At 34.0% G+C, this 15,540-nt stretch overlaps 1 protein-coding gene across 1 annotated transcript; it reads left to right on the top strand.

Moving 5' to 3' along the window:
* The first annotated feature begins 9,765 nt into the window (after positions 1-9,765).
* Positions 9,766-14,151, top strand: LOC142534117 (M phase phosphoprotein 10-like). The gene is given in 15 exon segments (XM_075641033.1): positions 9,766-10,448; positions 10,451-10,481; positions 10,484-10,524; positions 10,682-10,743; positions 11,048-11,162; positions 11,312-11,422; positions 11,491-11,628; positions 12,184-12,252; positions 12,349-12,390; positions 12,569-12,637; positions 12,846-12,917; positions 13,003-13,056; positions 13,141-13,282; positions 13,399-13,461; positions 13,564-14,151. Coding segments are annotated over 15 exon segments (1,629 nt in total). The 5' UTR covers positions 9,766-9,845; the 3' UTR covers positions 13,581-14,151.
* The last annotated feature ends 1,389 nt before the right edge of the window (positions 14,152-15,540 follow it).

Here is a 15,540-nt window from a genome sequence, read left to right as displayed (position 1 = left end):
AATTTCTACTTAGAGAAGTCCATAGCTCTTTGGCCTCTCTACGCCAATAAAGGGCTTATTAATGAGAGAAGAATATTGATCTCGATGTGTATGAGAGATAAAATTTGGTTGAATTCTTCAAAACTAGTGGACTTTTGTTCATTTTTTCTGCACTTGCTCTATACTGCCACAAGCCCATCTTAGAGTTTTCCACCAATCTCACATCCAGTGTGGGTGATGAGATATCTTCCAAGTTTGGCAGAGTTTTTGTCCGAAATCATGTCTTTTAATTCAACTTCGATACCATCCATGCTTCATACAACACTTGAGCCTGACATTAATGAGGTTAATGTTGTACTCATAACTCACTGGAGGGTTGATAACACAATTCCCTGGTAATCCAAGCCGTCTCTCCATCGGCAAACTAACTTAATTCTACTATATGCTTCATAAAACAGCCATGCACAACTGGACACCATCAACTAATTCCACTGTGGTCACCAAGACACAAAATTTTGTGTTGTTTTTCATTGGCACTGACAGCACTTTTAACCTAGAAGATGGTTTTTAAGACTGTGCTACAGTTTGTTGATGGATGATTAAATTCAACCAAACCGCCTTTCTCTTCACTTATCTGTGGGATCCTGGAATCACAAGGATTCATCCAAATCAGTTTTAGTTTTATTGTCTTGAGAATCAGTTTTCTTTGCTTTTGCCTTCTCAAATGAGAGAGCAAGTTTGTGATACCCATTAACCATGTCGTGTAGTGTGGAAATAATTTCTTCCCGTGTAAAATCAATCAAACTGAAATCAAATACCTGCTCGCTGCTTGCTTCCAGTTCTGTATCATTAGCCATCACGCATTTTACTTCTTCTTCATAAATGGAGATGCTCGAGCTCTCAGATTCTGATTCATCCCTATCAGTTTCTGCCCACTTCGACTTGCTTCTTCGGCTCATAGAGCTTCATGCTTCTTTTTGAATGATCTCTTATTGTAACGTACCATATTTTGAACAACTTAAAATTTACGAAAAAATAAAATTTTCTTAAATAAATAATAATTTTTCAAATTGCGATAAAAATAAACAGCTCGTCTAAAATTTTTGAAATAAAAACGATTACAAACGAAGTTTGCAAAAAAGGTACTCGTTTAAACGTGAAATAGTTTCATAAAATCAGAGTAACTAAATTAACATGCTTGAAAATTCTTGAAAATATATGCAGTCCTCGGGTTTAGCCTCCATGCAGTCCGAGCCGACTCACCGGTCCCCACCTCTCGCCTCCTCAAACTCGTCCTCACCTGCATCGATCAAGTCTAGTGAGTTTAAAGACTCAACATGTATAAACTGAGAATAACAAATAATACGTAATAAAACCACATGCATTTTAAAGTAGAACGTAGATACTTAAACTTGAACGCACTTACATAAACATAGACATGTCATCATTTCATAAACTTTTCATACATTTTCATAAACGTACTTGCATCATACATATGTTAACATACATAATCATCATCATTTTGCGTAGAGATATGTTTCAAAGCAAGTGACCCATACATAAATGCGCCTGATCAGACTAAACCACAGTACTTGGCTGACAGGAATTTCCACTACCACATACATAAGATCCCCGGTCATACTTTACCGGTGGCTTGGTTCCTGATCATACTTTACCTCTTTCCAATCCTGATCAAAATTCGATCATACTTTACCGGGGTGGAGAGGTCCCCGGTCACTTTCTCCGGCTTCCAAACCCGTTCATAGTTGGTCACAAGACATTTAGCATACCTCAAAAATAAAATATTTTCTTTTTGCACGTCGAACACACTTAAAAACATCCAGGGCTTCGTTGGAACGCTCTGGACATGCTAACCTAACCACAGCAGTAAAGATTCAATAAATCCCAACGAATCTTGCAACCAAAACTTGAGAAATCGTGAAGAACATGCACAAATTTTCACAGCTTGAGCGGTTTTACGATAAAAATCATATCTCTCTAATTTCTTATCAGAAAATTACGAATTTTCTATCGAATCAAAGATAACACAGAGTACTACAATCATATGTTGAAAAAATTTCCAGAGAAACAACCTATAAGTCGCAGAATTCAAAATAACAGAGGGTGATGGGTTTTGTGACACAGAAATTTCACAGCTTGAGCAGTCCCACGAAAATGATCATAATTCACTCATTTAGTGTCCAAAAATTACGAATTTACTGTCAAATTGAAGATATCAAAAAGTAATACGTTTTATATGTTGAAAATGTTTCCAGAAAGTCGACCGAAAATTCACAGTAATCCAAATGACAACAAACTCGATTTTTGAGATCTAAAAATCGTTTCAAAATCAATCCAATCATTTTTTTGCTCAAACTTTGCATATCACACATGAATTTTTGCACACAATAAACATAAAAAAAATAATATGACAAGATCGATGCAAAAACGAAAGAATATACATGTATTTAATATTTAAAACTCACGATACGGCGATACCGAAGCAAAGAGATGCGAGGGCCGATCCAGGGACGATTTTGGCACTAATTTTGCTCGAAAAACTAACGTAAATCATCAGGAATTTTGCAAAAAGAGGGTGGCTGCTGAAGGGAGGCTCAAGAACCCTAGCTAATCTCCAACCAATGCGACGTGTGTGTGTGTGTGAAGTGTGTGCACGTGAGTGTAGTTTAATTAGGTGAAAAGTTTTGCTTAAGTAATTAATTAGAGGCTAAAAGAATGGTTTAATTAAATAATTAGTGATAAAATAATGCTAATCTACTTATTTAACCCCCAAACACAGTTTTAAATAAAACAATAATTTGAGGGAAAATTTCAAGATTAAAATCTCTTAATATTCAAAATAGTATTTGAAAAGTTTATAATCTAATCACCTAATAAATAAATTAGGCTTTAAAATGCTTAAGATTCCAAGCATCATTTAAAATAACAATTTTCTTGACTGAAATAAAATACCACATTTTCAAAAATCACCTAAATCGTCACCGGTTTCTTTTTCCGATCCTGCATCGAATATTTGCCTGAAATATAAACTCAAGAAAATATTTTAACGTGCATCAAATAAACATATAATAATTTAAAATAATGCAAAGATCATAAATCATGCATCGCTAAAATCATTTAAAAATTAAATAAATAATTTTAACCATTTAATAAATACAAGGGTTTTACGTGGACTGATTTTTGGGTTATACACTTATCATCTTTAGCTCTTCTTCTCTGCTCATATGATTTCTTTTCTTTTTCAGCTGAACGTCGACTATCTTCTTTTGGCTTAGGACAGTCAGCAATGTAATGTCCAGTTTTGCCACAGTTGTAGCAAGCATTTGGTTCCTCCTTGGAGATATTCTTGTGAGAGTGTCTTTGGAAGGATCCCTGGTTTTTTATCATAAATCTTACAAACTTTTTGATGAACAATGATATGGCATCATGGCTCAGCTGCTCTACAGATTTTTCAGTTGAACCAGTTGGTTCAAGTTTTAAGGCGCTAAGAGTAGTTGAAACTGGTGGAGTTGATGGTTCTCCCTCTTTCGTCTGTAGTTCAAATTCGTATGTCTTGAGATCTGCAAATAGATTGTGTAATTCCATTTTGTTGAGATCTTTTTCTTTCATTGCCATTGTTTTCACATCTCATTCTTTGGGAAGACCACGAACAACCTTCAGTGCAATGTCTTTATTTGAATACACCTTCCTTGGTGCATTCAGTTCATTGATAATACTAATAACTCGTTCGTCAAACTCATTCATTGATTCTCCAGTCTTCATCTTGATATTATCAAACTTTTGTATTGCGACTGATTGTTTGTTTTCCTTTGTTTGCTCGTTGCCCTCGCACAACTAAATCAGTTTTTCCCAAATTTCTTTGGCTGTTTTGCACATCTGAATTTTGCTGAAAATAATTTGTCCAATGTTTTATGCAGAATATCCTTTGCCACATTGTCCAAGTTTGCTTTCCTCTTGTCTTTAGTTGTCCATTCCTCTAGTGGTTTTTCAATGCAGTGAGATGCTCCATCAGTTATAGCAATAGATGTGTTAGCTTTCATGATCTTCATAAGTCCATAAGTTATAACGTACCACATATCGTCATCTTGTGCAGCTAAATGAGCCTGCATTCTAATTTTTCAGTCATCAAATTCTTCTTTTGAGAACATAGAAATTTTGTTGAATGAAGATATGGTGATCAGGCGTATAGATAGAAAGTATTCAGAAATAAGATTGAAACCTCTCTGATACTATTTGTTAGGATCGGTTTGATGGGTCAAAGTGTTTAGAAGAGGGTGTTGAATAAACACTTTATGATTTTTGGCTCTTTTCAAAATATTAATCAGTTTAGTGATAAAATGAATTCAATTATTTTGTTGTCGATATCAGTCAGTTAACTAGTTTGAAGTGTGGAAATAAACTAATTGATAGATTGAATACTCAAAGAATAAATGAACTGCTGAACACAAAGATTTTTATGGATGTTCGGATATTTCAAATGCTCCTACGACATACCTTATATCACAAGGATATGTTATCATTTGAGAAAAATCTCTAGCACCTTACATTGAAATATTCGATCGTTTGAGATCAATTGTGCTACGTAAGATAGACAATTTATGTACTGATAAGTTATAAGAAATTAAGAGTTTCAGTTTGGCAGTGTTTAAGTCCAAAATGAAGTAAGTTATTAAAGTTTCTGTAATCAATCAAGTCTTTTAGTGATTCAAAAATCAATCAGCTTCTCACTGAACTCCTCAGCTATTTATAGGCTTCTCTTCCAACGGTAACATTGAATGCATTAATTAATACATCCGTTGATTTGTCCTTTCTAAAAGTGTCAACATTCTTCTGACATAATACGATGTTGTTGTAATGCCTGAAGACAATTTGTTAATTTAGTCATGTGAGATTATTAAATAATTAACGATTTTTAAAGAATAAAATATGACATATTTGATCATATGAAGTCCAAATGATTTAAAATTTGGATATAACGTAGAAAACTCAAATATATAGAAGTTTCATGCTTTGAGTTTTGGAAAATTTGATTGTTTGACTTGTCCAAAAGGCTATATCGGTGTTAAAATATTAAATATTATATATTATATTATTTTATTTTATTAATATAATATAATATAATACAATACTAAAAAAATGAATTGAGTGGGTGGAATTCATATTTGAATTCCACTCAACCGAAACAAAAGATGCAGAAGAAAGGTGAGAGAAAAGAGGAGATAAGGTTTTTGATTTTATTTTCGATCTTGCGACTTATCGGTTTATCTAATCGACGAACCGACTTCAGTTCTGGGATCGTTGATACGAGACTTTCGATTTGAGGTATAAATTTTATATTTTTGGTGATGTTAATTTGTCGATTTCTGGAATAAATCTGATAAATTGTTAAATCATATAGAAATTGAAGATTTTTGAATATTGTAAGATTTTAGCGAAAAAAGAAAATATTATAATGGTGTTATTTTGAATTATTTCCAATTTATTATAATTATGGATTTTAATCGTTTGATAGAGATTTGAGAGTTGTTTGTCAGTTGTTATTAATTCTGATTATATATTCGGATTCTACGAAGTATAGGATACATATTGATTTAAAATTTTCGTAGTTTAACGATGTTGTAAAATAGCATATTATTTGAAGTTAATTTATTAGGTTGTAGTTGATGTTAGCATTGATAACTAAATACACCAAAATATTAATTATTGAATGATGAAGATGTATAATCGAGTTTTATATTTTGGTTGAAATAATTGTTGTTGAGCTATTTAATGTTGTATATTGAAGCTGTTATGATTATGTTGATGCGGTGACAATAATCTGATAATTGTTATTAAATTATTTAGATACTTCACAAGCCTCAAGATCAAAGAAATAGCCAAATTTTATATATATACTCGATTATCAGGTACATGTTAACGTACGAGCATATGTTGTTATTGTTTAGTATTGATAAATACTATTGTATTGAACAATGATAAATCACTGGAATTGAGTGATTTAATATTATATTTGTTGTTGTTTATTATTGTTGATGTTGTTGGTTATTATTGTTGGGAGATGTCTCGTTGATGTTGTTCGGTCGACGATATTGATGTCGCCGGAGTAGGGGTACGACGTATCGTTGATATTGTTCGTTCGATGATATTGCTGTCGCCGGAGTTGGGGTGCGACGTATCGTTGATGTTGTTGTTGCAGTAGTATGTGAGTGATGTCGTTGATGGTTTGATTGTCCAGAAACATCAAAAAGGGTATTTCTGTTATGATTTCAGTTATATTTTATATTGTTGTTAATATAACTGTTATGTATTACGGTGATAATTATTGTATATGCTCCTCCTTTGGGGCATGTTTCTGTTGGACATGTTACAGGACTATGCCGTGAGAGATGATAGAGGTGAAGGACTAGGCATGTCTAGTCAAACAATCATGTACTTGATAGTAGATAGAGACAGTATAGTTTATTGTCTTATTTGAGTTGTGTGTATGTATTTATTATACTGTTTCTGTTACACTGATATAGATAGTGTGATGATTGCACTATTTTATCGTATATACATTATATTATTACGTCTTTGAAAAGAAAATTTTTATGCATATGACATCACATGTTGTATGATTATGTGGCGAGGTTTGAGGCGCCACAGTTGCAGTCTGCTATTCGGCGCTCGTTCTGTTAGTTTCAGTCTGCTTAGTATGATTTTTCAGTTTAAAGTTGGTTTAACTGATGACGTGTCAAACTTACTATTCGATTGATCAGTTTTACTTATTTAAGCATCATGTTCAGTTCTAACTGATAGTCTAGTTGACTTTACTGATTGGTCATATGATGTCAATGGGGCGGGTATAGGGCAGATATGGCTAAACCCAAGACCCGTCCCATGAAGAAAACTTTGACCCATTACTCGCCTCACCCCGGTTAAATATTCTTCGGACCCGCCCCACCTCGAATACGAAACGGGGTCGGGTAGATCCGTGAGACCCATGACACCCAAATTTTTTTTAAATAAAAACAGTAATCTTTCTTCTCACATGACTGAATTATGAAACAGACAAGCATCTAAATACAACACAATAGAAAATTGATTCATGTTTTCGACCACACTTAATAATAACAAACAAAGTATTTTCACGACATAAAGAATTATATAAAAAAAGAGTTACCAGCTCTCCAAAAAAATCTTGACATCCCCAAAAATAAGTCATAACATAACTTAAACAAATCAATATAAAATCAGCGAGTAGGCAATATTTCAAACACATTCTTTGGGATCATCTTCTTCATCATCAAGAATGGTGAGACAAATTGGTAAACTACTTGAAAAATTAACTACAAAATTAAAGAGACAGAGAAAGCACATTGAAAAAATAAAACTGTAATTTAAAAGTGTAAAAAAATGTAATTTAAAGATAGAAAGTACAATAACAAAATAAAACTGTGATTTATTTACCTTTCACCTCACCCCACAACCATCTTCGCGAGTAAATCAATGTGTCCAAAGTCTTTGGATTAAGCCTACTAAGACGACGACTAACTATTCTTCCACTATTGCTAAAAGCAGATTCAAATACGACAGTTGACATAGGAATAACTAAGACAATTATGGTTGAGGTGAGCTACTAAAAAACGAAAATTAATAAAACTAAAACCCTAGAGTATTTATATCAACATATATGGGACGAGTATTATAGGACCCATGACCCGTCCCATACCCAGACGAGTCTGAAAAATTGGACCTGAGACCCGTCCCATGACCCATTTAGTATGCCCAAACCCACCCCATACGCAATGGTCCATTGCGGGTCTGAGTAAAACCCGAACCCATTGACATCCTTAATTATTTGGTCAGTCGTAACTGATAGTTCAGTTTGCTTTACTGATTCAGTTACCTTTGTTCAGTTTGAATTACTTCAGTTGAATGGTTTCAGTTTAGCTGATCAGTTCTCCAAACTTCGATATTTTTTTTGTCAAACTCCGAAACCTTTAATTCTAACAATATGTTAGCAAATTCGAAGTCGAGATAAGTGAGAACTCTTTATCCTTAAGACGAAATTTCCCCGCGCATGGTTCTCTCGGGATATGAAAATCGTCTTCCAAGATATGACTTCTAACTTTTGATAATAGCACTATTACTCACAAATTCATAACCAGAAAATGAAGCAAATTCCCTTTTGAGAAGAAATAAAAAGAAGAATTTCAAAATTAACATAAATTTTTTTTGTTTGATCATCTCAAAGTTAATATTATATTGTGTCTCATTGTGTTAATTAATTCAGATGAATTGATAATTAAGTCACAAATCTAAAAAAATATGACCAATAAACCTTTTGATGACAAAAATACATGAAAACTCGTAGCTCTTGGTAAACAGCGTCGTTTGACGCCTAGGTGTTGCTTAACGGATGGCTAGGCGCCTCCCTCACAGCCCTTGAAAATTCTAGAGCATAGATGGATTGTTTAGACGCCTCCTAAGCATATAGAACAATCTGTTTCAAGTTTCATACACTTCTTAACTTAATTTTCATTCATTAAATTTTAAATTTATCCAATAATATATGGAGTCCATGCTTTTTTATATGGATCCATATTTGACGATTATTGTCTATCGTTGGACCTATCATTAGGATAATGAACTAATGCCCTAGTTGAAACTAAATTATTTTTAAACCAAACAATTATCAATAAGAACGAACCCGTGAACAAATTTATAATAACTGAAACTAAAACTAATTATTAAATTTAAGCATAACCCTTATAAACTAAAACTAATTATTAAATTTAAGCATATTAATACAAGGAATATAATATAGATATTATTGTTCACTAAATTTAAAATAAATTTTCAATTTAACAACTAATCAGTACATCTTCAAATTAATAAAATTTTATGATTCAATATTATTAGGGATGTAAACGAACCAAACCGTTTGTGAGCTATTCGAAACTCGATTCGATAAAAGCTCGTTTGAGCTCATTTAATGAGGCTCGTTAAGATAAACAAACCAAACTCAAGCTTTACAGTATTCGGTTCGTTAGCTCGTGAACATGTTCGTTGGTAAGTTCACTAGTAATCTTTTAGATGAAAAATATAATAGTTTTGATATTTGATTTATTGATTTTGCATATTATTTATGAAATATATAGAAAAATCTATTAAATTTATTTATTATAATAAATTTACAAATTTTAATAAGAATAATATATTTTTCTTTAAATATATAATTTAATTTTTAATTAATTTAATGAAAATTTAAATGTATAATTCATATTTATTAAGTTTGTTTAGGCTCGATAAAGGCTTGAATAAGCTCGTGAGCCATGCATATATTCGTTAAATAAAGCTCGAGCTCGGCTCGATTATAAACGAACCAAGCTCAAACATTCAAGAGTTCGGCTCGTTTTGACTCGATTACATCTCTAAATATTATTAAAGTTACAACTATTATATATATTAAAATATATTAAAATCTTATAATATATGTCCAAGTTTGTGGAGTAGATAAGAGTTTGACAAATAATCACAAGTTCGATCATCTCCGACAACAATATCTCGGGTCAACTTATCACTCAAGGCTTGCACAATATGATTTATCTAACTAATATGATTTACAAGCTATTACGTCTGTAGTTTACCTACAATCGTGATTTGCAGGTTATTGTTTTACTTTAAAGATTTATCAAAAATATTGCGAGTTTTTATGTCATAAAAAATTAATATAATAATCACAATAAATGTTTTTGGTATATTATTTTCATTATTAAAAAAAATGCCGAGCTAAATGCTGTGTTCTTTTTGGTCCTTGAAACCCTAACATACTTTTCATCTTTCCAACAGCAACCACCACCATGTCAGCCGAAACGGACAGCGGCCAGGAGGCGCTTCACCGGCTGAAGTCAATCGATCCGCCGCTTTATCTCACTGCATCTCCGGAGCTTTCCAAGACTGCTCGATTAGCCTCGCAATATCTATTTTCCTCTCTCAATCCCTTTGCTCCTAAATCTCCATTTACTCATCTGTTGACAGAAGGATTCGACGCGGAGCAGATTTGGCAGCAAATTGATCTTCAATCTCAACCCTTGATTTCCTCGCTCCGCCGCCAAGTCAGAAACTTCGAGAAGAATCCACTGGAAATTGAAAAACAATTCAATTTGGATAAACGTAGTGGAAAAACACAGCATACTGTGAGAAAGGATACGGAAAATAAGGCACGTGAAGATGTAGAAAGTGAAAGAGAGGATTTTGATGATGATGATGATGATGAAGGCGAGGAAGATGGTTTTGAGAATGAGGACGAAGAAGATGATGAAGATGGAGATATGGAGAACGAAGAGGTAAACAATGTGAATGGGGTGGAGGATAGGTTTTTGAAGATTAACGAATTGGAGGAGTACTTGGAGGAAGATGAGGCCAGAGAGTACGGCTTAAAGAAGGGGGAAAAGGGTAAAAGAAGAAGAGAGGTGAATTAATGGATGATGATGAAGAGGTGAAGGAGGGGAGGATGAAGATGAAGGCGACGACGAAGAGGTAGGAGTTGTAGTAGGATGTGTTTGGGAAATTTATGAGGCTATTACAGATTGCTAAACGAGCTTTTGTTGGCTGCTACTTATGTTATTTGACACGATTAGATAGAAATGGGTAATTGAGCTGATGTTTTTCTTTGTGTGTGTATGTTTTATCTCAGCTTGGACTTTTGGAGCTTGACGACGAAGATGACGATGATGAGAACAAGATGGAAAATGCAAGGTGTGACTATCTCCCTTCATATTCTTGCAGTGTCACGCTCTCTTTTTTCCTCTATTTTATACGGCAGCCTGGAAGTTATATGCGTAAATTAAGGATTGACTTGAAAAAAGAAAGGAATTAGAAGCCTACTAATTGATTGTGATTCAAAACTTTTAATTAAGAACTTGTAGTTGTATGAGGGCATGCATTTGTGCTCAATGAAGTCATACTACGTAGCATGTTGACATTGATTATTTTTACATTTTTTCCTTCAACTTATGAGGAGAACTTTAAGTTGGCATATCTTTTATGTTTGTTGACTTAGATATGAGGACTTTTTTGGCCGTAAAGGAACTGGTCAGAAGAAAAAATCTACAGGTCATGGTGTTTTACAGGGCTCGGATATGGGTGATGAACCTATCCATGGTGATGAAGATCTGGTAATCCTCATTCTCTAAATATTTCCCTTTCGCGTATGTGCATGGTCAAGAAAAGAAAAGAAATTTACTGATGATTGATGTTCTGCAAACATCAATTTCTATTCATTGATGTTCTCAATCTTTCTTTTTTCTGTTTTGATGTGCTGCAGAAGAAACAAAATTTTTCTACCCATGAAAAAGAGCAACAGAATCTCCGTGTACAAATCGAAAACATGGAGAAAGCAAACTTAGAACCCAAAACCTGGACAATGCAGGGAGAGGTGACACAATCTATTTCTAAAAAACTTTAGCTGATTGTTTTGGTGTGTGATGAGTTCTGTGGTTTCAGATCACCGCCGCTAAAAGACCAAAAAATAGTGCATTGGAAGTTGATCTAGATTTTGAGCACAACGTGAGACCTGCGCCTGTAATCACAGAAGAGTTCACTGCATCTATTGAAGAAATGATTCAGAAGCGTGTCCTTGAGGTAAAATCAACTTTATTTAGTGTACAAAATTTCATTTCCTATATGTATTTAGGGGCACTGGGAGCGGCAGTGTTTTCCTTGTTTTGTTATCTCTCTTAGTAATAGTCTTGTCAGTAGGAGCTCTGTTGTTAAGAAGTCATTCTGGTAAGGGGATCATAGCGTCAGAAACAGAAAAGGCTTCTAACATTCACGTATCCAACCTCTCAATAACATAAGTGTGGAATCTGAATAGTTTAGAAGAGGCACGTGGGTTTTCTTTACTTGTCTATTTACTGGATGAAGTCAGTGGTTACATTTTTGTATCAAAACCACCTCATTAATATCCTTTGTCAAGCTGGGCTGGGGACGGTGTTGTGCATCGTTCTTCATTTTTATGTCTTCCACGAGATGTTTTGCCCTTTTCAATTTGACAAATTGTTATAAATCGAACTTTATATCTCACACTTACACTTGCTGTAATTTTTTAATAATAAGATTTAATTCTGATCATGTTCTCTATCTCTATTGTTTCGTCTTTTCATACTGGATGAGCATCATTTCTGGTACAATGTATAGGCCCGATTTGACGATGTGCAGAAGCCTCCTGATTTACTCCACAAGGCACCTAGGGAAAAAAGGGAACTGGTAATTGCCAACCCTTTTATTAGTATTGCCATTCCAGTTTAATTTAATCTGAACTATATGAAATTTACATTAAAAAAATCGATTTTATAATTGCAGGATGAGAATAAGAGCACAAAGGGACTTGCTGAAGTTTACGAGGCGAGTGTTATCTTTTGCGAACTTGACGGCTTATCTTTTACTTATGCGTTATTAATTTCTTTTTCAATGTTAGAGAGATTGTATTCTGATCTGTTGACTGCATGATTACTTTTTTATTTTGTGCTTCCATATTTTACCGGAGTTTCTAAACAACTTTGTTCCTCTGACTTTTATGCAGGATGAATATGCTCAGAAGACGGGTCTGGTGTCAATGGCGCTGTCATTTTCTGATGAGCAAAAGAAAGAAGTGTGTCTTTAATTTCTCCTATCTTGTTCCATTTGTTGCTCGCCATTTTTTTTCCACATTCATTGTTTAACACAGTATTCCAACTTGCTGCACCTATGACTTAGGTTGATATAGTGGCTTCGAACTTTGTCATTTTCCTTTTTGCTGCACTATATGGATAATTATTTCCCTTCTTTCATCGAAGACTTACACCTTTCCATGGCCTCAGGCAACCATGCTATTCAAGAAACTGTGCTTGAAGTTGGATGCTTTATCTCATTTCAATTTCACTCCAAAACCGGTACTCCTCGAACATTTAGACAACAAAATTTTCCCATGTTTAAGCCTCTTTTTGAATGTTGATTGTATTTTAATAACATGAACAGGTTATTGAGGATATGTCAATACAAGTAAATGTGCCTGCCCTTGCAATGGAAGAGGTAAATTTTCGGTCTTCAGATTTTCTTTTTTTGCATTAATAGACATATCCAGCAAATCACTTAGCCACATGTTTTTTGTTGCAGATTGCTCCACTGGCAGTGTCTGATGCAGCTATGCTTGCTCCCGAAGAAGTGTTCGCTGGCAAAGGGGACATTAAAGACGAAACGGAACTAACAAAGGCTGATAGGAAGAGGAGAAGAGCGAATAAAAAAAGAAGATTTAAAGGTGAAACAGCGACTTGATTATCTCACTTGAGTTGATAGTGGACTTCATGCAGCTCACATACTCCAATGTAATCCTGTCTTTTTGGAAAAAAATTGACTCTGTTCAATCTATAACAGCTAGATCAACAAAACAGATGACCATGAAGAAACCGCAAAGCACGTCTGTGAACGGAGATGATGGTATTTTTCTGATTATTTTGATTAATTTTACATATATTTGTATGATTGTTATGGAGCTTGTGATTAAGTACTCATTGTCACTGCTGCTTCATTAAATGACAGGCAATGAAGACAAGTAAATGAGTTATTGGATTTCTAGGAGTGTTTCGTTACCCTCCATTAGCTATGGTTGCCTTTGACTAGAATATCATTCACCAGAGCATAGATAACCGAGGAAAAATCGATGGTAAGTAGAACAAAGTTTGAGGTTTTGGTGATTCGGGAGACTGATGAAAAGGATGCGGGCGGTATTTGTCGTATGTTCCGATGGCGATATTTGTCGTATGTTCCGATGGCGATATTTGTCTTATGCTCAGCCACCATCCGCTTAACATGTTTATACTGCTGCCAGTTATGATTTTTGATGGGCTAATTTTTTTCCCCCGAACATTCCTTGAGAAATTTACACATTCATACATTGAGTTTGAGAAGTTAATACTAAATGAGATGTCTTGTAGTACAAAATGAAAATTTCACTATTATTTATTCTATTTTACGTAAGTAAAATACTATATATACAATGAGATACAAATTGGGTTACAAAATACATTTGAAATGTCAAAATAATTTTGCATTTTATTTGAAAAACTCATTTCAAATGCATTTTTAACTTGATGTGTAACTTCTATTGTATATGTAACATTTTATTTAGTCTATCTTGTGACATTGCTGATTGGAGACAACTCTTTATTAACTCAACTCAGATAAGCTTTTTTCTGTTGATGCTGCTATTATTGATATGATTAACAAATATTAGAAGAATATAATTGTTTGAGAATAAATTATTCAGTTTTGTCAAATGTTGTAGACATATCAATTGCTCTTTTTTCATATGTTAAATAGAATCTTATGATCATCATATCCGAATACAATTCATCATCATTAATATCTGAATGTCCATCGTGACTCAAAAATTGTTGAAGCTCCATACAAGAATTTATTAATCTAGTTAAAGGTTCACTCTTTACATTTTCCAAACTGAACAAATACCCAAACTTCTACTGATATTATTTAAATTGTTTAAACCGGACTTAAAAGAAAAGATCATGAATAGAAAAAAATCAAATTGGTCTTCTTTTTATTAATATTAGGTCTTTTTTTTTTTCAATGGTCACCAACATATATGATAAAAAAATGGCCTCCTCTAAGGCCGAGCCATGAGGCGGTGGCCTCCTTGGTCTCATAGAAGGTCCAGTCCTGCCGATATCTTCACATGCCCTAAGAGGCATAATCTTTATGTCGACCGTTGTACTGCACTTTATGCTATCCTTGGGGTCTAAGAATGATAAAAGAGATTCTAACAAACGTCACTGCTTTAGGGATTTTAGTGATGACAATCAATGCTAATGTTTGGATGCAACTTATAGAGCTGGAGAGTTTGAGAATCGCCAGTCAAGAGTTGTTTTGCTAGCTGATATTGATTTTCTTGCATGTTTCGCTTCTTGCATTAGTTTTTTCAGCTATCATGGTTCCTACCACAAAACGGTTTGTCTGAGTCAAAGTACCAAGATGGGAAAGCAATTGGTGAGGATGGGGAAACATATGATGGAATTAGAGGGCATGAGAAAAATATTGGGAGATTGTAGAAATAGGCAGTCCCCGATTCGTGGCAACGCGTTCTGTAGTTTCCATTGCTTCAAGTGCAATATGTTTTCTGGTTGCATGGTGATTATGACTTTTTGGGATTGAAAGCCATAAGCAGATTTTACCAAAACTCTACAATTGCATACGGAGGCTTAGTACCGTTGATTTATATTTTCCAGTTGTCTGGAGTGGGTTGGCACAATGTCTGCTGTGACGAAATGGCTCTTTTTTTTCCAAGCGGAGTGCTCAAAGACTACAGGTAGAATTGGTTAAAGCAGGTGAACATCAAGTCAATAAAGCTCAGTCAATTTGTGGTTTGAGCTTTATTGACTCTTATGTAAAAACAATTTTTATTTTAATAATATTTTATGATTTTATATAATCATGAAAATTATTTTATATATATACTCAAGCAACCTGTATAAATAAAGCCCTTAAATATATAATAGATAGCAT

The sequence above is a fragment of the Primulina tabacum genome, unplaced genomic scaffold, assembly GCF_025594145.1.
Source record: "Primulina tabacum isolate GXHZ01 unplaced genomic scaffold, ASM2559414v2 Contig369, whole genome shotgun sequence".
Classification (NCBI taxonomy): domain Eukaryota; kingdom Viridiplantae; phylum Streptophyta; class Magnoliopsida; order Lamiales; family Gesneriaceae; genus Primulina; species Primulina tabacum.
Note: the sequence above shows the minus strand (reverse complement) of the source record. Positions and strands in the feature narration are given on the sequence as shown.